The 23,643-nt window shown below is 37.2% G+C and overlaps 1 protein-coding gene across 1 annotated transcript in view; it reads right to left on the minus strand.

Annotated features, from left to right (window-relative positions):
• Window positions 1-1,162: 1,162 nt before the first annotated feature.
• BDP1 (B double prime 1, subunit of RNA polymerase III transcription initiation factor IIIB) overlaps window positions 1,163-23,643 on the minus strand; it is a 48,608-nt gene continuing 26,127 nt past the window's right edge. Inside the window, exons 23-42 of the mRNA XM_068175993.1 lie at window positions 23,464-23,579; window positions 22,569-22,788; window positions 21,843-22,030; window positions 18,528-18,720; window positions 17,331-17,548; window positions 16,028-16,415; window positions 14,891-15,004; window positions 14,583-14,619; window positions 14,056-14,139; window positions 13,202-13,433; window positions 12,085-12,242; window positions 11,309-11,450; window positions 10,540-10,726; window positions 9,169-9,229; window positions 7,431-7,620; window positions 5,818-6,031; window positions 4,866-4,908; window positions 3,716-4,010; window positions 2,213-2,447; window positions 1,163-1,855 (exon numbers count right to left, since the gene is read on the minus strand). Coding sequence (XP_068032094.1) covers window positions 1,727-1,855; window positions 2,213-2,447; window positions 3,716-4,010; window positions 4,866-4,908; window positions 5,818-6,031; window positions 7,431-7,620; window positions 9,169-9,229; window positions 10,540-10,726; window positions 11,309-11,450; window positions 12,085-12,242; window positions 13,202-13,433; window positions 14,056-14,139; window positions 14,583-14,619; window positions 14,891-15,004; window positions 16,028-16,415; window positions 17,331-17,548; window positions 18,528-18,720; window positions 21,843-22,030; window positions 22,569-22,788; window positions 23,464-23,579 — 3,444 coding nt within the window. The 3' untranslated portion in view covers window positions 1,163-1,726. The remainder of the gene's footprint in view (window positions 1,856-2,212; window positions 2,448-3,715; window positions 4,011-4,865; window positions 4,909-5,817; window positions 6,032-7,430; window positions 7,621-9,168; window positions 9,230-10,539; window positions 10,727-11,308; window positions 11,451-12,084; window positions 12,243-13,201; window positions 13,434-14,055; window positions 14,140-14,582; window positions 14,620-14,890; window positions 15,005-16,027; window positions 16,416-17,330; window positions 17,549-18,527; window positions 18,721-21,842; window positions 22,031-22,568; window positions 22,789-23,463; window positions 23,580-23,643) is intronic.

The raw sequence follows: 23,643 nt of genomic DNA on the forward strand, positions 1-23,643 counted from the left end.
TATGTATTCACTACACCACTTCCAGTATTTGCATTCTGATCTTCAGATATTACATTATACCCAAAAGATTCATTCCTTCTTCTAACGTAACATACTTCACAAAAAGAAGCAAAGAACTTGAATAGTCAGTACCAAGAAGCTTTAGCATTAAAATGGAAAAGAATACTTGTTGCAAGATTAAGCATTATTTCATTGCACTTATCTGTAGGATAGTCACACACTCACTATCAGTGTCTAAACAAGTGAAACTGTAAGCTGGCAGTTGGTAGTCTGGTCCTATGACATCACTGTAGTGGTTTAGTCTATGTCAGCATTTTGAAAGTGCCTAGGTTGCTTCAGAAAGAATCAATTTCCTATTTACTGCGGTAATTAACAACATGTGCTAGGGTGAATTTATGATGCTTGTATCCCCAGTCATCTGTTTTGTTGATGCTGGATATTAAGTTTTGCACCTTTAAGACTGGTTCTGAGAACGAAGGGGAAAAGAAGTGCAGGGTTTGTTATCAGAAGCTGCACTTGCCCCTCCGCATTCTCTCTCACAGACGGTGCTGTCTGCAGAACAGATAGGCGGCAGGAGAGAGCTTTCCTTTGCTTTTAGTTAGTTTTTAGCTAGCTGAGGCAAAGAAGTTCCCTGGACTGTGGCTTTTTTTTTTATGGGAACTGATCACGCTTGCTCTGGACTGAAAACCCAGAAAAACACTGGGAGCTCATGACTGTGGCCCACTGGAGCCCAGGACATGGCATTTTCCAGTGCAGGAGGAACTGATAACAGGCTGAGTGAGCTGAGCTACACCCTATGAAAAGGACTTTCTGAATTTGCCATCTCTTCAGAACAGCAAGAGGTTTTATTGTTTAATACTGTTCATTTTTTATGGTTGTGAATACTTTGCTTGTTAATTAAACAGGTTTTTTTCCACTTTTCTCCAAGGAAATCTTTCCAAACCAGTTGGGGGAGGGGCTGCTTGAATCTGCTTTCTAGAGGGACCCCTTTGAAAGTTTCCTCCCAAATTTGCCCTAAACCAGGACAAATACATTGTTTTGATGCCCAACATGTGGCTCAAGAAAGTGGAAAAAAACTGTACTAATTGCATTTTGGTTATACTTACTGTGTTGAGATAAAGCAGTCAGTAGCTATGTTACTTGAATTCATAATGTCTCTCTGGGTGGAGGCCTTCACCTGTCTCTGGTCCCTAGGCTGTTTTGAGGTTTTAATACCTTTCTGGTCCCTAGGCATATTTTCTTATCTGGAGATAGCTCCAGTATTGTCCCTAAAATGTATCTTTTACAATAGAGGGGCATGGATTTGGGTTGCTATTGTTCTGGGATCGGTGATTATGGTTTATAGGGAGTTTATATAAGTACTGGAGCTTGTTCAAGATATATTTGGTTTATGGTTTCTTTGTCCGACCCTGCATCCCAGTTCCAGTAGCATGTTTGGGGGGTTTATTAGTAATCGCACCCAGTTTGTTAGAGGAGGAGCAGAAGATGAGGCTTTTCAGCCTTTCCTTTCCATCTTCTCCTTTTAATCTGTTATGTCACTTTTGAAGAATGTTCAGTTTCCCCTGAATGTTAAAGAGATCACTTTCCTGGTATTTTATCTGGTACTGTTATTACTGGCTGACATTAAATGTGGCATAATGAATATCGGAACAAATTGTAACTTTTAAAATACTCTTTTCTTGTTGCAGTATATTCTGTGATCCTAGGTTTTTATAAAATTCATTTGCTATTCTGAATCATCCACTTCCATAAAGATGTCACTAAAAAAGTATTCAGAGATTTTGGTTGGCTCTCCTTCCTTCTCTTGATCTTTAGTACAGAGAGGTTGCTTCTCAGATGAGCTGTTACTTGGAACCTGATAAAACAAGAAAAGGCTACTCTTAACAGTCTTCATCAGTATGTATGTGTAAATACATTTACATATATATGCAATTATAAGGATATTTTATTTATGTAGGAAGTTTTGGCCAAAGGGAAAAAAAAAAAAACCAGAGTTTACTGAAAATGAGAAATAAATAGATATCCATGCATAGAAAAATCAACTTAGTTCCCTTATAAGTTTCCTAAACACACACAAGTCAGAATTTGTCAACTGGAGCAGATACTGGATGCAAAACATGAATGCTACACACCCATCTACTCACTCCTGAAACAACTAATGCTCTGTTCTTCACACCTCAGAAATGCACGGTTGCTCAAAGTAAACTCATACCGTAACTGCAGCATCCGCAGCTACATGCTCATGTTCCACAGATGATGAAGTAGAGGGAAAGGAACAAGATTCCCTCTCATCCTTAGTGGGTGGAGTGGGTTTCTTTAGACTTGGTTTTGGAGTTACAATTCGAGGCTTTTGGATCTTCCCTCTATTCCCTTTGGTGTCTTCTGCGGATTCAGAATTACTTTTTTTGCAAATTAAAGATAAAAATCCCAATGGTTTTCGTCCACCCCTGTTCAAAACAAATATAGTCAGGATGACATAGGATTGCTCCATAAAAGGAAGATGTAAATAGCATTGCAGGAATCCAGTTCATTACACAGGAAACAAACACACACCTACAGGCCATATGAAAATTCTAAGGAAAAAAACCCAAAAAGTCATTCTAAGAAAGGCTTTGGTATTACTGAATATTCTGGTACAAGAGTTTTTTTAAGAGTCACAGAGATTCTTGACAATTTTTAAGCCCGAGAACAGGAACCTATTATTTGCTGCTAATCCACAGCCTGTAACAAGCTACCAGACTTTCAGAGAGTGGTTCCAAGAAGGATGGAGGCACACTTCTGAAGAACAAACTGAAAATTCTGAGCATCCTTCATGTAATCAATGGAAAACCTGATCCCCGAGGATGGAGCTACAGCAGGCTATCTGCTGCAGGGTTTTAGCCTATTTACAACAGCAAATCCAGACCAGTGAGCTTATGGAAGTCACAGCACTGAGGGAGGTACAAAAAGCATTAACTTTTCATGTTGTTAAGAGTTTACAAATTAGAAAGTAAACTTTAAAGCAAGGATTCTGATGTTAATGCATCACTATCCAATTGCTGTGGATGTCCCAAATATAAATAGACACTATTGGTACTCACACAAGCATAATGAAAAAGTAAATGACAGATTAGAAGAGGACAGTGGAGCATTAAAATCAAAATAATTAAGCACAGGAGCAACAGAGAACATGAACTCAAAACATTTAAACAAACAGTACAGAAAGGTATATTTAAAAAATCAAGTCAACATATAGGTAAGAGGAATATCCTCTGAGCTGCCAAGATTGAAACTCCTTGGGGGAGATTACTTACGTCAGTCCTAAAAATTCAGTGTGCTCAGTACTGTACCAGTAACAAATCTTACTGGCAGGTCGAACACCAAAACAAGTGCATGGGTATATATCTCACTACATAAGACTCACCTATGGAAAACAGCAAATTATCCTAAGTTCCTATCACACCCAATGGATGCTGGCCTGACAAAAGGCATACATCACGTCTAATTAGACACACAATATGTCAGTAGTGCCCTTCAGTTGATCTACTCATTTAGAGTAAAATAATCCAAATTTCAAAGCAGATAGTTTGATGCTTTCTGATTTGCAGGAGAGCATAGATACTGTAACTCTTAGCCATGCAGGTCACAAACAATGGTGATGAAAAGATGTCAACATAGAAATATGATCTTTTTTTACAGAACAAGCTGACAAAACATTATTGCAATTACTGCATACCTCAGTAGTAGAGTTTTTGAAGATGGTGCTAGGCTTCTAGTATGTTCCAACTGTGCAGATTCATGCACATCCTCCTGCTTTCCTTGTACACTTACTTCTGTTCTTCTGTTAGATGTTAATCTAGACATAACCTCCTCTTCCATTTCAGATGCTGCATTCTCAAGGGGTGCTTTCCCATAGCTCTCCGAAGTCTCAAGCTGGCTTCTCTCAGCCAGTTGTGAGATAGACTCAGACACCAATACAGAATTAAGTACTTTTTCCTTTGCTGAAGACTCTGTTTTTTGAAAAAGATTCCCTGTAAAAGGAGTTGAGAGTCAAAGACTTCAGTGATAACACAAGAGCCCAAAAAATGCAGGATATTAAAATGGCTTGAACCACTACAACAGAAGGGCTGAATTTTTGTTTAGTTTTATTTGTTCATTTATTTTTATAAATCACCGCTACAAATTAAAAGTGTGTGATCTACTTTTAAAGCCTGCAAGACCATACAGATGTTATGGGAAAAAGTAGAAGTGTGGTTTTAAATTTTACAGCACACTCTTCCCCTTCTCATCCTTTACAGCACACCACAGAACTCAGTCTAGTCACCTAGCTGTTTAACCTTCTACAACTTCCCTTAGAACTCTTTTTTCAAAATTACAGTTCACCAAGCCCTTCACCAGCTCAGATCAATGAAGACTGCACTGTCAGCAGTTTTGCTTTTTCTCTGCTTCTTCGGAGGTAGATTAAGCTCCTAAACAATTCCATAATTTTTCAGTAGAAATGCAAAACAAAATAAAAATAAAGTATTTTGGCATTGTGTGGTTAAAATGCCAGTTAATACTTTTGATTATTAGTGCTGTTTAACAGGTGGAAATATTTGCTTAAGAGAAGATAACATGTAGTAAAAAAAACCTCTCAAATTTCACCAATAAACTAGCTACAGCAATGCTTTTAAAATCATTATTAAATAACCAATATTTATGTAATTTGGCACACCTAGTTTACAGCAGAAAGCATAGAATGGTGGTATTAGTGTAGTACCAGGAAAACTTGTTTCTACTTTTGTATTAGATGGCCTAAGACAGAACTATTTACCATGACAACCAGTATTAAGTTGTGATGTGTTTACATTCACTATACTTCGGTTTATAAGTTTAAGTGTACATACCAGAAGTTACCACTGGCACATCTGTGGATTTAATTGAATAACCCTGTATTTAAAAAAGAAAAAAAAGAGGGTTTTTTTTATTGCTCTCAATACAGAAGAGACAATGAAGTTGATAAAGTCATATCACACATGCACAGTTCTAAGAGCAGGACTGATACAGAAGACAGTGCAGCATCTTTCATCACTTAACTTATTTCCTAAGTAAGCTTTTCAAGGTGTTCTTATGACAAATTACTCAAGACAAGGATATTGAGATAGGAGATTAAAGAAGGAAGAAGATTGTTATCCATCCCTTCCTAGGAAAGCTCTCTGAATCATCTGGAGAATTACCACCCATTCATACACCAAGGTACACTATACAATCCTAGCCCACTTACAAACATCAGTGGTAGTTGCTGCCATAAGCTTGGTCATATTGTAAAAAAGCACAGAAGGATGCTGGAAGGATGGTGGCTTGTTTTCATTGGCAGCTTGCTCTTTTAAACTAGTACCTGCTGTGTTAAGAATCAATAAGAACATATCTACCTAACAGCTTCTTCATGTAACAGATACAATGCAGATTCAAAATATCATTCAGTGAACCTAGACATCCTGCCAGTCACCCAATATACGTCCAGAGTTGCCTCTCCTGCAATGCCATTGTCATAAGAGTGATGCAGAATGAACCAAGTAAGACATATTACCAGTCTGTCTAACTAGGAAGTCTAATTAAAAACACCTGAGAGCCTACAGATTCTCAAAAAACCCTAATAATAAAAAACCACCCAAAACCTGTTGTAGATTTAAAAACTGAAAGCAGTCTATGGGTGTTGATTTTCCTTTTAAGTTGTATAGGATTATATTGTACATATTTAAGCAAGTGCCACCATTAAAAAATAAACATAATTAAAATGCTCTATTATGTGTTATGCATCTACCCCATGGATGAAAACTCACCATATTATGATCTCACCTTGTAAGTAGTTTCCAGGTTATTTTCCACTGCAACAGTAGATGGAGTTTTCTTGGAAGGAGGAAAATCATTTTCTTCAAGCTCAGCAGCCGACCGTTTTTGAGCTATCTGCAACTTTGGAACAGGGTCTACTGCACTCTCTAGTTGTCTGGTTTCCATGGTGCTGTTTAGAGGTCCAGCAACCTTACCAGCTGCAGTTGTCAAGGATCCAAAACTGCTTATATATATAAAGTCATTATTGTGACAGTACAAGCAGCCAAAATTTACTTTATACAAAGTTTCTGTATGGAAATTACACATGAATCTCTGGTGATAATCTCTCTTGCTTAATGTCAATATAAATGTTAACATCAATACTTCTAATGTACCATTTATGACCAAGAAACAATCTGTTGTGCTATCTCGAGTTAGTTTTTCTAGTCATATTTAATTTAGTTTAGCTTTTCTATTTGAACTCCACTTGGTCTTTCCATATGATGCAAAAATATGGCAACTTATTAACAGCCCTACAAAAATGCTAAAATATAGTATTATTTATCTGCACAGTTGAACCCCCACATACTCTATAATCTCAAAAGACACACCGACATATATAAGACATACAGAGAAACAGCAGAGACGAGGAAAATACGGTAAAGCAGTATAGGAACAGCAAGACAGAACATGTACTCTAACTCAGCCTGTCAGCAATTTTGTTTATCATAAGTAGTTCCACAGGAGTTAGAATTATTACATTGTGTAGCCAACCTTCACTCAAAGACCTATCCTTTTAATAAAGGAATGATATTAGCATCTGATATCACAGGGCAAGACTCTTCACAATTATGTGGAATTGCATCACGCTCTAGTTATGATCTAAGACTTTCATTAGTATAGTATTGGAGTTTGTGGGTTTTTTACTACTTTGCAACAATTCCATTTTTCATAATGTCTTTTTCCTTTTTTTTTTTCCCTCCCAAATGGAGTAAGAGATTTAGTTCAACTGTAATGTTGACATAAAAATTTTGTTACACTGCATTCAGAGGTACTCTTTGCAAAAGAAATTTAAACCCTTTTGGATTGCAGTAGACAAACCAGATATTATTCTTTGGAGTAATTAATTAGTTTGTGTTTTCATCTTGTCTGCCTTTTGAACAGAAAATTCAAGACAATAAGAATTTACATCTACTGTTTATGTTTTCCAGAAAACTATCTACATGGAAAATCTGGATGAGCAATTAATAAACAGCTGCTCTGCAAAACTGTTAAAGTACTGTAAAATACAAACATGCTTAGATTTTTTTCATTTCAATTGCTATGCATTGTAAGTATCCATAAGGCAAAGTAAAGCTAAAACTGCACAAATGACTTCTACTAAAAATGAAGACCTACTCTAAAGGGTAAATCCAAAGACCCAAAATCCCAACTAACTAAAACACTAAATTTAAAACACCTATAGAATCTTCCTCAAATCTATTTAGAGCCCTTTTTACTTTCTTAAGTCTCTAGCCATCTGTCAAAATTACTTCCTCTGGCATTTCTTCTTTTGAGAAGTTCTAATCTGTACTACACAGTCAGAGAACAATCAAGGTACACAAAAAATGTTTCACTTTGATAAAAAATAAAGCATTTACCTCTCCACTTCAGTCACATTTGTTTCACTTGCATTTATTGGGCTGATAAGTATTGGGGCTGGTAGCACTGGTTCTGAAGCTTGTTCCACCATAGCAGATGCATCAAACTCTTTTGAGCCAGCTGGGATTTCCACCAGTGTTAAAATGAATGTCTGTTCTTCCTCTGGACATCTATGGTCATCATTCACTACTATAGTTTTTTCAGGGAAATAAATAACAAAAAAAAAACCTATTAATCAAATATGAAATTATGCTGCTCTCTTCATGTCCTCCCTACACAGAGTACGGAAATTTTAGGCATTCATTTCTCCATTGAAAAAGGCACTGGGCATTTTCTTGAGACAATAAGCTTCCTGACTTCCCAGATGAAATACACATCACCATCTCCTGGTGCTTATTCACTGCAGAGGAATCCCGATTACCATTTAGAATGAGAAATATTAAAAATGCCTTGTAATAATGAAGATTTTAAAAGGATGTTCTAGCATTAAAGAGCAATTTGCAGTTTAAAAAACTTATGGTGGTCAAGTGGCCCTCTGTCTTTAATTGCAACTCTGAGGTATTAAAGAGTTACTTCCTTAAATGACAGATGTCTGCTAGTTTGAAGGTAAGCACATGATTTTTCCCCTCACTGCAGATTGGCAGATCAGGATCTGAGAAGCATAGTCTCAGATATAAGATATCTATAAAATATAGATAATTTAATCAACAAACAGACATTAACAGATAACTGCCAGCTGCCATCTGTTAGAGTTTAAGGAACAAACATCTGTAAAGTTTTCAAAAGATGGAAAACAACAATGGTACTCCATTATTTAAGACAGCTCTCAATGAGGTAAAGCTGTTATTCCAACCTCAGCTTGCTTGGATTCTTCATCTAATTATTAAACATGGTTTAAGATGCTTCACCCCAAGATTCGTGCAATAATAGAGCAAAAACTTCTAAGAAGAAGTATTAGCTTGATCTTTTGCAGAAGCTCATGAGTTACAGCTTTGGACTTCAGCTTCCATGTAAACGAAGTATTCTGGGCTTCTGTCACTGTGACTATCCCATATGTTAGGCAAGTAGTGGTTCCAAACCAACAATTTCAATTTGTTCTAGGGAACAGCAGACATCACCTCCGTAACTTTCATTATACTTGATCAGTTAGGCATTAATCTGTTGACTCAGTACAGCTGAAGAAGGAAGTTTGATTGTATTACACTTGTCCACTTCTTTCCCTCTGCACTACACCTGCACAGTACAGCCCTCCTACTCACAGAACTCTGACAACAGCATTCACTTGCTAACTTCATGAGCAACTACAGCTCACTAAGCCAATGGAAAACTACACAGTTTCTCACCCTCTGTCATGTTCAGTTTTTGTTGGGTGAGTCAGAGGTGCATAAAGGACTCTAAAAACTATATACTATACCTACCACAGAGTAAGCAGCAGGAGCTGTCAAAAGGGCAAAGAGAGCAAGTTTCCCTTGCACAGACACTTAAACTTAATGAAGGGCTATTCATATAGTTCCTAAGTCTAGTTTCTATTAACAAAAGGTAAAGTCAAGAGGCTAGGGAGGGGAATGTCATTATGCTGTGGATCATTATTTGTATTAATGGAATAGATTGATTATTCATGTCAATGAAATTTTTAATTTTTTAAAATGAAAATGTTAGGGTTTTAATTCATCTTTTAGTAAGTGTAACATAAACAAATGTGGGGTTTTGCTAGCTTTGAATATTACCACATTATACCTGAAGTTTCTTCTGTGCTGCTTATGCATTGTTGTTGAGCATCCTGAGTATAAGCTTCATTCTAGAAACAACACAGTTGAAATAAAACAACTTAATAAATCAGGGAAATTACTCTAGGAAACAGAAAGAAACAAAGCATGTCAAATGCTGAAGAGCCAAAAAAATCCAATCACATCATCATTATTTCATTTGTCAGTTTTCACTTCTAGCTGTTCTAGGCTGAAGAGTATTAGCCTAACAAGGACAAAAAACACTGGGGAAATATAAAATTTATATGCAGCTTGTTGTCTGCAGCTTATTGATAGTTTGTCAAAATAAATTTATACTTCCTACAGCACAATTCTGTCAGAGATGACTCACACAATAAATTGTTCAGTGGCACTAAGAAAGCAGATCATACAACCTTTAACAAACCACTGAGCGCCAAAGAAAAACACGAAGCTCTACAGCTCATCTATCCCTTCCCTTCTACAGCTTGTCCCTTTGCTAAAACCAGGAATTAATTGAATCAGCTGACTGAACCAGCTCTACTGCAAGCTGTCTCTTATACTCTCTGCACAAGGCCTGTAAGAGCAACATCATTCTTGCATGTTGTCCCAATATGAAATCAGCCTCGACACAGCAACCTGCTGCACTCGGGAAACAAGCTTTTATGCATCAGCTGTTCCAATGTAACTATGTGCTCACTGATCTTAGACAACACTAAAAAACATGAGGAACTGTGACCAAACCTTTCTCTCAGGACAAAAATAAGGTAACTCTCATTTATACTAGAACATGGATACACAAGCCACTGCAAGGAAATGGATGTGAAAGACATTGTTTACTCATGACAACATATACAATGATGATGTAGATGATATAGATATATATAAAAATATGCAAAATTTGCATATGTCATATAATAATATGCATGTAAAGCTCTTAACTGTTTTTTTTAATGAATGAGAAAGAGCATAACAAAGGATGCAGTTTGTTTTAAACAAAGCAAATCAAAGTGACAGTGAACATGCTCCATCAGAGAAGTAACATTTTAACTTCTTTTTAATGTAAATAAATAAAACAGTAAGAGGTCACACTGAATGGATACAAGAATCCTAGATAACTTCTTCCATCAAAACTTCTTAAAACTTCCTCACAATTTTGCTAATGCGTACCACTTATTACTGAAATGTTCTAAACAGAGTTTGCAAAGATTAAATTTGTTTGAAAGATTATTTGGATATGACCCTGTGAAAAAGGAAGTTTCATTTATGAGCTGAAGTACCAAGTGTTTAGAATTGGTGAGCATATTTGCACTGAAAATCTCTTTCTTTACAGAATTTCAAAATCTGGGCACTTCTGGACTGTAATTAAGTTATTGTTCTTTACCTGAGTAAAGCTGACTGTACATACATGGTGCTCAAGAGGACAAGGACTCTGCTCAGAAAGTTCCTCCACAGAACTTGGATTTGGACAATCTTCTAGTCCAAGGTGTGATTTTTCAGATTTTGGTGATGCAGATAGATGTCTTAAATCTCCTGAATTTCCACAAGCATCTCTTATCTGCTTTACTGTTCTGCAAGGTACATATCTAGTTGATTTGAAACCAATGAAGATACCCTCTGCAAATGCTACATTCTGTGTTACAATGTATTTAATATGAATCACATGTAATTACACAGAAACAAAGCTACATTGGTTTTACATTATTTTTACAATTGTAGTACATTGTTGTACTAAACTGAATGCATAATCTTTGAACAAATCTACATGAACAATTTCAGGAAAAGGTCTCTGAAACTCCACTAATGGAGACATTCCTACTGAAAGTACAACCAAGTAGGAAGCCTTATAAACTCAATAACAATTCTAAATGAATCAACTCTTTAACATTTCCCTGCAGTTTCATGAAAGCCAGTTAAGCAGCAAGGTAATTCTATGTTCTGAAATAGCAAAAAAAAGTTAATGTTCTAAAAGCTGTAGCACAACATGCAAGGGAGAAAAACTTGAAGTCTAAACCGTACACTATCTGTATAAACATACACAGTGTCTGTAAGCACACTTTTCCCATTACAGTCACATACTACACCTGAACTTCAGCTGCATATTTAAAGAGATGGTAGGAATAAAGTCAGGATTAAATGATGAGTCTTCCTACCTCTCAGATTTGTCTACTTGCTTGGTAAGTTCCATACTTCTAGATGCAAAGTCATGAATAACTGAAGAAACACCTGCAGTTGGTCTGATTGGTTCTGGTTCTACCTTCTGCATTTCTGCATCACCCCTCAGGGTTGTAGGATCTAAGTTTTATAAGAATAAAAGTTAAAACAATGTCTTTCCAGTCTGTAGGTGTATATACATATTTGTGTTACTTTTTACATATAATCTTGTATATATTAAAGTTTTGCAGTATATTTATAGAGACACATGTATATGAATGTGCACATGTATACTTGTGTCTTATATAAATAAGGCACATACACATATCTCATCATGCCTTTCCTATTTTGCCAGTGGTATGAAGACAATTTAGAGTTTGAAGACTACCTTTTTTGCAACTGCTTTAAGAATGGAAAGCCAGCTCTTTCCATCTCCTCTTCTACTTTTAATGGAAGGAAAAGACATTAATAATAGAAAAAAGTACAGTGATTTTGACTGTATTTCTGTAATTGGCAGTGCAGTAATTTAAGTGCCTTCCAGATATTTTAATACCTGCAGATAAACCCTGCTATTCAATTTTCATTTAATTTCATACTGAAAGGTATTCTTATGTATAAAATGATATCACAAATGGGTACCGTACGTTACAATGGCAATGTATCATCTGTGAACATGAATGGAAAGTGAAGATTTTCAGCTTTGTTTCATTTCATGAACAGATGTGAATCTACCAAATGACCATTTTCCGAGCCCTAGGATAAGAAAGAGGCTTACCAGTTTGAATTTGTTCAAGCTGTTCCACAAGTACATTTGCATTACGTACGTCCTGCATTATGTTTTCACTGGACCTCAATACTGCAGAGGTTGGCTCAGACTCCAGGCATCCACCTCCTGTCAGTCTCTTACTATTCACTATAGGCAAAGAGCTACCACTACAAGAAAAAGGAAAAATGTCATTAATAGAGTCCCTGATTTTTGACAGTTAGTGAAGATATAAGAGATATGGGGTAGATCAGACAATGAAGACCTAAAATGCAGGCTGCAACTGGCAGAGAAAACAGAAGACTACCCAGCAGGATAAAAAAAAAATAAAAATCATCTGCAAATTGAAACAGATGGGTATGCTGCAAAGTCGTATGTTTCTAATGTAAAGGAATTTTTAAAAAAGAAAATTTGAAATGTTTAAATAACAGGAGAAGATCAGAAATCTAATACATATTACATGGTAGTAAGTTCTGGTTTAATAATATAATTAAACTGGATACAAAAGAAATTATCTTGGATTAAAATTTTTCAAAGAGCATAATCTCACACTTTATTCAAGCAGTCAACAAGTTAAACAGTCTTTCAAATAATACATGCTGACCAGCAGATGTTTTTCTGGGAAAGTGTCCCACTAAACTGTCTCGTAATTCACAAATGCAAAAATTACTAAAGATCAATCACTAAAACCATAATGATGGAAGATCAATTGTTTTCTTGCCATTCCTTTCCTCTAAATCTTTACCTACACCCCCACAGCAGCAGTGACACTTAAGCAATTTGTCTTGGTCTTATTAGCTGTAGAGAACTTTGCAAGATAATTAACAGTGATCCAGTACATCATTAGTCTGCATATTTTTTTTCTCCGCCCCTGCTTCCCTGGATAAACCTAATTTCATGAAAGAAAACCCAGTTGTAGATACCCAAAATTACATACAAACACTTCATGAAAGTAGTAAGAAAGAGACGAGAGGAGTTTTTGCAGATTACATACTAAATTACATAAACTGAGAAACCTTTATTTGAGCAAGACTGCTTACAAATCGATAAAAATACCAGAAAGAACCTAGCAAAAATAAGCAGTGCCAGAGGATCTTGCTCACTAAAGAAAATGAAGTAGTCATTTAACCTGGTATCAGTAGCATCCATCTCTGAATATTCTTCTACACCTATTCTTGTGCCAGTGGTTTGATGCTCTACATTGATGTTGTTTCCATCCTCAGAAGGCAGCAGTTCCTTGATAGAAGTGTCTGAAGCAAGAGAATACTGACTAGAAATTCTATTTTCTTTGGAGTAGGCATGAATTTCAAGGCTATGAGCTGTGCCCAAGTCATTCTGAGCAGGTAACATGTGTATCTGTTCTGGTTATAACAATAAACAGAATGGGAAAACTTTATTTAAAACTCAAGTTTGGCATGTATATAAAGCTATATAACTTCAAGCCTCATTTAACTAAGTTTGTATTCTCCAAAGACACAGATTCAAATCCCAGATAAACACAGTCCTAAGAGAACACTTTTTGTAGTAAGAACACAAAAACTAACATTCAGCAAACGAAAGCAGATAATAAATGCTACAACAAACCCAGGTAATTTCAGGTTGTAGCTAGTTAGGATGAAAAGGCAATGCTTCACATTAAAGGTCTGGAAAGATCACTAAAAGTTACAGATATTTAAGCTTGATCCCTTGCTTTTGTCCAGTTTATGTGCCCAGGTCAAATTAAACATGTGCTTCTTAAAACAGGTCACAGAAACAACTTTCTAGCAGTAATAGAGTTGGCAGTATTCAGTAGGATGCCTGCCTCTTTCCAGCATTGGCTGGACTCACTATATGTTACGATGCAACAGGACTAAAAGCATAAAGACTCTTGTCCTCCTGCTATGCAACAGCATGTGGAAGAGCTTTGCAGCCACAGCTTCATCCCTCCTTAGGCGGACCCAGAAAGCACGAGAGCAAGGCTTTGTCCCATAAATCAGATCATACCTTCAGTGCTTGTTTTTAACTGGAAATTTGGATCACCCATTGCAAGTAAAGTCATAGCAGCTTCAGTGCTTCCATCGTTAATTCCTGTGAAGTTGTTCACACACATTAAAAGTCACAAGCACATTAACTGGAAATCCACTTACCCATATTCAAAAAGTATTCGACACTACCACCAATACAGTGAAGTACGTATTTTTTTAATTGACCTTATTTATGAATCAAAATGCTTGTAGACAAGCAGCCATTCTCATCCGGCAAATTCAAACTACTGTTAAAACACTGAGCAGCAACATGACTGCCTTTAAGGATGTACTGGATACAGGTGGCAAGGTGCTGACAGCAGGGATCTGCCCTGGATACAGCCAGGTCCAGCTGACCCACTGCAGGACACAGCTGACCCTGTCAGCCAATATGGTGGTAGCTTTGGAAATATATTTTAATAAAGGGGGAAGTGTAGGGGGAAAGGGACTTGCTACATAGGTAGCAAGTCAACAGGAAATACATGAACAAGATTGTTTCATATCTACCTTTGTCCACATCTGGATTTTCATGTATGATTGTTTCCTTAAATACAAAGAAAAACAATATCAAAGTTCTATATAAAATGACCCCATAATTTTTATTTAATGCTTACATTTAAAATTTAAATTCTGTGCCCACAAGTTACCCTGGCTTTAAGGGTAACAATATTTACTAACACAGTTTTCCCACAGGTGTACCTCACATCTGCATGGGACAGGTACCAGTCTAATAACCTACACAGTTATATTCAGACAAGAAGAGACTGCTGAAATAGCTTTGTATGACCAATGAAACAAACAAAAGACATTCTTACAGCTGTTGAGGTGCTTTCGTCTTCCCTCTGTACTACTGGTTGGAAAGAAACACAAGAAAAACTTTCAGCATCAGCAGCCACTGCCACATCTGGGATATTCACAGATATTTCCAGCTGTAAAAGTAATTTTACAAGTATTTCAGTTCATCGGATGCAAAAGAGAATCTGCAAATTTTTATAAACCTCACATATTTAACAGATGTTCAACATCTAGAGGAATCTTTCCCAAAAATCATACCTTCTGATTTGAGAAGAAAGCAGTGGTATGAACAGAAGGCAGAACAGGTACTGCTAGCTGCAGTTAAGTGGAAGAATCAGACACCCTAAGGCCTTATTTCTAGTCACTCACATCTCCACTGAACTAAGTTATGAAGCTGAGAGCCTTTATAGTGACTGTTTACCTCTAATGGGTTTTCTTAGTTTTTACTCTTCTGCTTTTTAAATCTTCAGGACAGAAAAACAGTACAGACTTATTTTCAAAGTAAGATAGGGAGACACAGAATATGCAGAATATTTCTATATGCAGACACATAGAAACACACCCACTCACCATTTCACCTTTTTTTTTTTTCTTCTTCAGCACTGTATTTTCACTGAGAACTTTAGACATTTGACATTTTCAGAAGTGAGGTTTTGAAATTTGACAGAAAGTTTATGATATTTCCAGGGAAGTTTTCACAGAAAACACTGTGTGTGTCTGGCTGCTGGTCAGGTCAACCCACCTGACAGTTAAAAGTTTCTTGGCAAGGGAGACATGACATACAGAAACATTTTACTCATATCCTCAATTCCTAACATTCAAATATGAAATTGAAGTACTACATTTGATCTATCTTGGGCCTCAAAACACATGGACGACCATTGAGTCTGGGCCTATATTCAATCCCAATTAAAAAACTGGTGAGTTCCCTGGAGACCTATATACTGTTTGTAAACATAATTACTTAACTGGATTTTAGGCTGATGAAGTATTAAGTTCAAAACCAAGTGTATGTGCGAAGTAACATCCCTACTATTCTCAACACCATTCTTAACTTAAAGTCAGATAAAACCCAAATACCCAGAGATACAATTGGAATAAAATCTTTTTAAACAATCAGAACAAAATTACATATGCAGAACCCAGCTACACAATACCTCCTCCACAGTTTCCTGTATCTGCACAGGAATTGGTTTTGGAGATCGAAGACCTATAGGAACAAACGCTGGAGCCTTGTTTACTTCCTCTGATGCAAAGCATTCATCTTCATCATCAAGCTCAAAGTCATCTGCCTCTTCATCCTCCTCCTCTTGAGAAGCCCGGAGGGTGACAAAAGTTATCTTTGAACTTCTGGATTCCTTCCCAGATTTTCTTCTCTGTGTAGTTTTCAAACTTTTGTCTCTGGTAACACTCAGTTTAGCCTCTTGCCTTTGACTCCCCTTCTCACTGCAATCAGCTTCACATTCAGAGGCAGAAGTAGCAGGTTTTGGCTCCAACACATGTTCTGGCAGTGCTATCTGTTTTGATGATCTCCTGAACTGCCTTCTAAAGCACAGAACAAAAACAATGAAATCCAAGACCTTCCAAAGAGAGGGATACTACAAATCAAAATAAACTCAATTTAAAAAAATTAGTTATCATTGTGACCAACAATGCAAACTACTTATTTCTTAACTTAATAGTGCCAAATACGCATTTAATCAGAAATGTAATTTCTTCCTGTGTACATAAGGTACTTACTGCAAATATAAATTAAGCAGTTTCAAAATGCTAGAAATGTTCACAATGAAACTTGCAAGATATACAATTCTTTGATTAGAAAAGTATGAAATCCTTTTAAGTTTGAGAGATGTGGAAGTCACATACTTTTTAAGTCATAGGAACACTTCCAGTTGTCTTTTGCTAAAACTGGACTAGAAGCCTCAAACTATGATACTTTAATTGATCAGACTTTTGTTTACAAACTGAAACTGTTAGGTGATAACTACTTATCTGCTTTGGTTTCTCAGACAGCATTCTCTTCAATAATCAATTACCTACAGTCTCCTTCTTCAAAATCCTGGGCACAGCCACTCTGAGTACCAAAAGCAATGACAAGCTTCCCCCCCAAAACATCCTCCTTGGTAAACTGGTGGAGAACAGAAGCAAATGGCAGCACAGGACACAACTAGCACAATGTTTCTCTTTAGGTTAATCCCCCAATCCCTGTGCCCCCAAATAAGGGTACTCTCTTGTCAGGAATTTCTCTTGAAGCCATGGGATGGATTGGTGAGTGCTGGCTGTGTTCATTTTATGAGAATACAGGCAGAGTAAAAGACAAAGGAGTATCTGCACACATCTGCTAAGTTCAGATGGAAGACATAAAAACTGACATGCCGCATGCACTTACACATGGCAGAACTATGGCCAATAATTATCAACCAACTGAGTTTGGTTTATAAAGCAAAACAGTTGTTTTACCTTGTGAGATTGTCTGAACGCTTTTCCTGTGAGGTAGAAAGCTGAGAATCATTATCTTGTTCTACGTGCCGCTCACTCTCTGATGATATCCCGGGAGACTGGAGTGTAATGTCCTCCCTGATTCTCTTACGAGATGTTTCTTCAAAATTCTCTGCAAAATTGTGTTTCCTTGTAGCTTCTGAGAAGGATCCAGCTTCCAGTGTATTACTGGAGTTTTCCTTAATAGAGGAGATAATTATTACCATATTAAGTGTCAAACATTTGTAACTGGTTTTGTTGACTTAAAGAACTTAGTTTGAAGATCTTGAGAATGTGCCCAGCTGACATATCTTCCTCATTGTCTTTAATGTTGAACTCTATAGCAGAGGTGTCATTAACTGGTATTATCTACGATACTAGAATTCCCAGTGCTGCTTGTAGTTAATAGACCAACACCATGCTCAATTTATCAAGAGCAAAAACTCTTTAGAAGCTGGAAAGAATATTAATTTTCTAAAATTACCTATTAATTTAAAGAACAATTTGCAGGAGCGAAAGTTTTTTTCCTGCCTTAGGAACAAGATAGGAAGAAAAAACTATCATACTTTATATAAAACCTTTAAAAAATTATTCAACATTTATGCAGACAAACATCAGCATGACAGAATGACAGTTCTGTCAACTATGGATACTTGGCTAAAATAATATATTAACTAGAATTTTAGGTCATCCATATAAAAAATAGAGAACACCAGATAAACGTGACTCAGTTATCACAGCATTAGACAGAGATGGAACTAAGTTAAGCCTGCTGAGCAAGTTTAAGGCCTGAACTTTGTTCACACTCATTTTAATTTCTAAGTATACAGATTTTAGGTAGTATCTGAAGTTACATAACTGCCTTCTTTTCCATTGTTCAATGAATAACAAACAGTAAATTATTTTTTAACAGCGTTAGCATGTATTTATTATACTGCAAATTTCTGACCATATAAACCATCAAGCTTAAGACAACACTGTATATTAGGTATTTCCACAGGTTTTAAATTCTAATTCCATTTATTCAGCATAGTTTCCAATAGTGAATTTAAAAAACCATCAAATAATTACATTAACCTTTTCCAGACACATGCTGGATTTCTGTGCCACCTATCTTTTGAAGAGCTTGGGCCAAATGACTGAGGTATAACTGGCTCAAAATCTACAATCAGCACTTACCCCTGATACACCTGTTTTTAGTAACACCAAAAACTCTTCTTCATTTCTTTCAGTATTGTCCTCTTCTCTGTTTTCACACTCTTCAGGATAATCTCTTTTCCTAGTAACTCTCATTAGGTCTGGCCTTGGGTTCCAATGGGGTTCCCTTCCTCTCTGTTCACTTTCTTCTCCAGAACTTAATTTCTCACTGGACCTACAAAAATATGTTTCAACTTTTACTTCTGAAGAACTCCAAAGTACACTCTATAAGCTTGGCTTACTATCAGATATTTAGCACTTCTAGCTAGAAATGAACTTGTGTTTTGAATTTTTATTTGCTTAGTTGGCTTCATGTAAAAAAAATATGAAAGAAGAAAAAAAAAACACTGCATAAGGGAGATAATTAATCTACAGCAGTGGACCTTGCTGATTAGTTTTGGGAAAGATTTTAGGAAAGAAAAGAACATTAAGTCAGATACACTGGAAAGTGTCAGCTATACCAACACAGATCTCCAAAATTAAGCAGCCACAGGAACATTATATTCACTAATGCCAGTGCTCAAGGTTCTACTGCTTTTAAAAAGAATACAATTCTTACATCCGTTCAGATCAGTAAGACAGAAATCTTGGCCTTCTAAACTCATGGCTTGAGAAAAAGGGACTAAGAGTAATCCAGAAGAACACAATTTAGTCAGCCTCATCTCAGTCCCTAGGAAAGTGATGGAACAACTAAATCTGGAAACTACTTCCAGACACATGAAAAACAACCTAACTTGAAGTAGTCAGCATGGATTCGTAATTGGAAAATTATGCTTAATCAACTTGATAACATCTTTCAATAAAATGACTGGCTTGATAAATGAAGGGAGAGCAGTAAATAGTGTCTGCCTGGACTTCAGTAAGGCTTGTAGCACCGTTGAACACTGTGTCTTCTAACATGCCCATAAGTGAGCTGATGAAGTATAGACTGAAAGTACACTAAAAACTGATTGAGTTGCCAGGTTCTGAGGTTTGTGATCAGTGACACAAAGTCCAGTTGGAGATGAACAACCAATACAGTGCCCCATGTGCCCTCCACAAATGATCTAGATAATGGAATAGAGTGTAACCTCAGCAAGTTTACAGATTAGGCTGATCTAGAAGGAATTGCTTCCTAAGGACAGAGACACCCAAAGGTTATACTGGCCTCCGGAGGGACCTGGAGAGGCTGGAGAAGTGGGCTGATGGGAACCTCAGGAAGTTCAGCACAGGAAGATGCAAAGTCCTGCACCGGGAGAGGAACAACCCCAGGCAACAGCACATGCTGCAAGCCACCCAGCTGGAAAGCAGCTTTGCAGAAAAGAACCCGGCTGTCCTGGTGGTCTCTGAGTTGAACATGAACTAGGAAAGTGCTGTGGCTGCACAAACAGCTAATGGTGACCTGGGCTGCAGCAGAAGAAGCGTTGCCAGCAGGCCAAGGGAGGTGATCCTTGCCCCTTGTTCAGCACTGGTGAAGCCACACCTGGAGGACTGACCAGTTCTGGGCTCCCCGGTAGGAGAGACCTGGACACACTGGAGACAGCCCCTCAAAGGGTCACGCAGATGGTAAAGGGCAGGAAGCATCTCTCCTAAGACAAAAAGCTGAAGGAGCAGGAAATGTTCAACCTGGAGAGAAGGCTCAAGGGGAGCCTTCTCTGAAGGATCTGAAGAGATCCTTCTTCAGCAGTTCCACAAAAACCCAAGGGGAGGGTGTAAACAGGACAGAGCCAGGCTCTTTCCAGGGGTGCCCAGTGACGAGGCAAGAGACAATGGGCAAGCAATGCAAGACAGGAGGTTCCTTCTGAGCAGCAGGAAATCCTGTTTTACTGTGAGGGTCACCAAGCACTGGCACAGGCTGCCCAGAGAGACTGTGGAGTCTCTGTCCTTAGCAAGATTGAGAAGCTGTCTGGACACAGTATTGGGCAACCAGCTCCAGGTGCCTTGACTCGGGGGCTGGACCAGAAGACTTCTAGTGGATCCTTCCATCCTCAACCATTCTGTGAGTCTGTGAAAGTCCACCATCACAGAAGACAAGAAGATTGTCAAGTAAGGCCCTTGTCTTGTTAGCACAAAGACTCTGGGACATGATTTCAACATAATTTATGGAAGAAATTTTAGACAGTTTTAGGGACAGATGCAAACCAGAAGTTAATTCCAGAAAACAGCAAAATTGTAAAATAAATTGATTTGGGGCTGCTCTGTGTAAGTTAAGGCTGAGCCAAAGGTAGCTTATAACATAACCCTTATTCATCACACGTAAGTGGCACTATCTGCCTCTTACTGCACATACATTATTAGTATCATCAGAAGAAGTTCTCCTACTGGAAAGAAAAATTGAAGAGATTCAGAATATATCTTACAGAAACATAAAATGAGCTTGCTGTCTTCTTGCCAGCTCTCAATTTTAAGGGAGTGCAAATGGCACTGCTCAGTCTTTGGTCCACATTCATGGTGCACTCTACCCCAAGAATTTATTAGTGAGAAATTCAGACAGCTAAACCCTGATTACTTGCTTCTACTCTCACCCATGAAATACCTTCTAAGAAGGAAAACAACCTTGGAAAAAAACCCCTAATCCTGTTAAAAACTGTCCTATTACTTAAGAACGCCACCTAGTGACTTTCACAGCATATAGTACATAACAACTAGTACAGCTCAGAGCCTGTGCTTCCAAAAACAAGTGCTGTATAAAAACAACTGGACAAATGCACAAAATCCTGGAAGTACTATCACGGCTTAACAACAGCTGACAAGAAAGTACCATGCAGTCAGTCAGTCTCCGAACCTCAGGGAGGAGGAAAATTGGAAAGAAAAGGTAAACCTCGTGGGTTTAGATATGACCAGTTTAATAATCATAACTAAGCAAAATATAAAATAATGAAAAGAAGAGGCAGACACACAGACAGATAGGAATAAAATGCAAGGAAACAAGTGATGCACAATGCTCACTGCTTGCTGACTGACACCCAGCCCATTCTCAGGCAGTGTTCAGCAGGCCCTGGCCAGGTCCCTCCAGTTTATGGAGTGAGCATGATGTTCCACAGTACGGAATATCCTTTTGGCCAGTTCACATCAGCTGTTCTGGCTGTGTTCCCTCTCAGCTACTTATGCACCTGCTCACTGGCAGACCATGAGACACTGAAAAGTCCTCAACTCAGGGTAAGCATTGCTCAACAACTAAATGTCAATGTGTTATCAATGTTATTCTCATATTGAATCCAAAATGCAGCACTGGACCAGCTACTAAGAAGAAAATAAACTCTACTCCAGCTGAAACCAAAAAGAGAGATTTTTTACTTTGAAAATAGGTAACTTTACCTTTCTGTGGTACCCCAAATGCTTCCCATAGCATCTGTAGATAGACACTCTTCTTGCTCTCTTTTGCTGTTGTAATTTGGTGATTTTTTAGAAGAACAAAGTGTTCCTGATGTCATGGTTCTTGAATTTATGTCTAGATTGTCATTCTCAGCCAAATTTCCCACAAGCAACAATACCTCCATGTCTTCCTTTGATTTGAGAAAAAACAACAACAACAATATTAGCAAAGTATACAAAAATATTTTATTTATTATTATAATAAAATATATAACCTGTAAAATAAAGTATTGCAAATTATGATCAAGTTGTTAACCTGAGATGAAACTCCATTTAGAAACTTCCAAGTAGTTTATGGCACCATCACTGTTCCTTGTTCCTCTACGAAGGCATTTAGCTAATAAAAACAGATACTAAAAGCAAAAGTCCTTCATGAGAAGCAACAGAAGAGCTCAGGAGAAACCCAGTAACAGAAATATAGCATGCAGGTAATTATTCATGTATCATGAATATGACTGAAACGTCAAAATTTAAGTGAAGTCTTTGTATGTCTTATCAATGTGTCATTAGCAGGATTCTGGAAAACCCTGTTAATAGCATGCAAACACTGAACAAGAATTCTTACTAGGCTGAAATTAATTAATGCATTTTCAACAGCTTATTTAGATGCCTTAAAATAGTTAGTGTGGAACCAAGCATCAGTAGGTGTAGTCAGAAATAGAATCTCACTTTTGAGAAGAGAAGGTTTTCAGATTCTTCTGCCACAGGCAGATTCTGTCCTTGATTCATTTCTTCGTCATCTGGAGCAGTAAGTTTTTGTACTACTGGAAATCCTCTTTTGCTGTATGTTCTTTCTAGGTTTGGTCTAGCTCTTGGAGACTCAATCCTTATGAGATTTCCTGGTTTCAGAGCACTCAGCTTGCTTTCTTGGGAGGTAAATTTTTCAGTACTGGTGAATTAAAAGCAAACAAACAAAAACAGAAAATAAATACTTGACTTAGGCTGGGAGAGGAAAAAAGCACTTCTGCACTTAAGTTTTGAATTAACACTTACACAAGAGACTAACAGGCTGCTTTGTTTAAGATTAATAAAATTATATTTTCAAATATATTTCTCATTTATGGTTAACCTTGGAGCAGAAATAACAAAATGTCTTTATCAAGGCATTTTTAGCATAAAAAAACCAGTTGTGTTGCTAACCATACCAACATCAAAGTATCAGCAGTCTAACACACACTTAAGATCTTATTTTAACAGTGGCAGTAAAATAGAAGAGCACATGGATGGATGAATGAAAGTCAAGTCTCTGACACATTGCAAAATTTGCATGTTACATATCTTACACATGTGATTGCTACTTAAGCAAATACAGACCAAGTAATAAAACATCTTGGTCAAGAAGACCTATGAGCTCATACAGATAAAGTATGTACCAGATAAACAATGACAAAGAGTGCAGCTAAAAAAAAGTGCTCTGAAAACACTGGAAGAAGCTGTAGGCACCGAAAATGAAATACAGTAGAAAGACAAAAGACAAGGAACAGAAGAATTTATATTGCAAAGGTGTCTCATTATGCACAGACAAAAGCTTTTCAAATGCTATTTTGCTAAACTCAAACCTCACCTGCTTTGTTCAGACAATGAGGTTTCACAAATAGAGAGCACCTGAGGCATCTCTTGCTGTTCCTGTTCCTCTTTACTCAATACATCTCCTTCACACAATAGAGCTGCATTTTCACCCTTTAATTTACAGTAAAAGAAGCATGAAGAAAAATGGAAGAATGTAAGCCTCTAAAACACACAT

This window comes from Anomalospiza imberbis, chromosome Z, assembly GCF_031753505.1.
Source record: "Anomalospiza imberbis isolate Cuckoo-Finch-1a 21T00152 chromosome Z, ASM3175350v1, whole genome shotgun sequence".
NCBI lineage: Eukaryota > Metazoa > Chordata > Aves > Passeriformes > Viduidae > Anomalospiza > Anomalospiza imberbis.